The 1,499-nt window shown below is 36.5% G+C and overlaps 1 protein-coding gene across 1 annotated transcript; it reads left to right on the forward strand.

The window, feature by feature from the left end:
- Positions 1–9: 9 nt before the first annotated feature.
- On the forward strand, positions 10–1,167 carry LOC111383541 (putative late blight resistance protein homolog R1A-10; the record flags this gene model as incomplete). Its single annotated transcript, XM_023007650.1, has 1 exon — positions 10–1,167. A coding segment is annotated over exon 1 (1,158 nt), but the record flags the coding sequence as incomplete, so codon positions are not given.
- Between the last annotated feature and the right edge of the window lie 332 nt (positions 1,168–1,499).

Raw genomic sequence — 1,499 nt, forward strand, 5'->3', positions numbered from 1 at the left:
CATGACACCATGAGAGAACTTTGCATGAGGAAAGCTCAGGAGGAGAAGTTTCTTTATGTCGCCAATCAAGAATTTGAGATCTCTTCGGAAGTCTTGAAAAATCAGCGTCACCTAAGTATTCATCCAAATGGGAAGAATGCAGTGGTGAGAAATTCTCAAAGCTCAACTTTTCGTTCACTTCTATACTTCACAAAGAGACTATTGAGAAATTCTCCATGTTCTCAACTTCTCAGGGTGTTGGATACAGGCAATATAGATTTCTTTGAGTTTCCAATGGAAATATTGACACTTTCTAATTTAAGGTATATTGCTTTGACCTACAGTGGGAGATCCATGATTCCTGCCTCAATATCTAAACTTTGCAATCTTCAGACCTTTATTGTTTTTCGAAATCTTTCTGCTGAAAGATTGCTCTTACCACGGGAACTCTTGAAGATGCCACAGTTAAGGCATCTCTTGTTCAATAAAGGTGTCTTGCTTTGTTCTGATGGTCTACAAAATGTGAACCTACAAACACTTTCTGGTGTAATAGATTTCAAATTGACTCAAGAGGCCCTTCGACAAATTCCTAACCTGAAGACATTGGAAATTTCTTACCATTGTGAACCTCATACTGAGTTGTCATTCTATTGTCTTGAGAATTTAGTCCATCTGCATCAACTTGAAAGTTTTAAGTGCGAACTCATTTTCGATGGTTGGACAAATGTTTCTCTGCCTCAGAACCTTGCTTTCCCACCAAATCTGAAGAAGTTAACTTTGAGTGTTTGCAAAATTTCTGGGCATAATATGTTTCTTGTTGGTAATCTTCCCAATCTTGAAGTTCTCAAATTAAAAGATGTAGACTTCGAAAACGAAGCATGGAAAATGGAAGGGAAATTTTCTCGATTAAAATTCCTGCATGTTGAAGCGTTTCATTTTGAAATCTGGGAAGCCGAGGCAGCACATTTCCCAAGCCTACAGTGCCTACATCTTAGGGGTTGCAAGAGTTTAAAATGCTTCCCTTCTGGAATTGGAGAAATTCTAACTCTTCAGCAAATCATCTTGTATGGATGTCCGCCATCTGTTGTGAATTCGGCAAATTCAATACTAGAGGAACAACAAGACTGGGGGAACTATGACCTTAAGGTTCATGTCAATCCCAATTATTTTGGAAACTCCAATAGTAAGGTAAAAGTTTCCCTTGGGCATAAAGTATCTACTGAGAAAAAAATTCATTTATATTAACTGCATTGTTTACTCAACTTTAGTCTTTCAACACAAAGCTCTCACATGCATGCTAAAATATAGTTCATTAAAGGTATGAAACGTGATAATTTTTCATAAATGAGTGATAGCAAAACATGAACTCTATCATCTATTCCAATACTATGTTAGCCTATTAAAGTGGGACTAAACATATTTCTGAATTTAGAACCCCTTTATTTTATTTTATTTTGGCTCACAAGAATCTTTACTTCATGGATATAGCTTGTTTTGTTTACAAGTACTTAACTGGGTGC

The sequence above is a fragment of the Olea europaea genome, unplaced genomic scaffold (genome assembly GCF_002742605.1).
Source record: "Olea europaea var. sylvestris unplaced genomic scaffold, O_europaea_v1 scaffold27111, whole genome shotgun sequence".
Lineage (NCBI taxonomy): Eukaryota > Viridiplantae > Streptophyta > Magnoliopsida > Lamiales > Oleaceae > Olea > Olea europaea.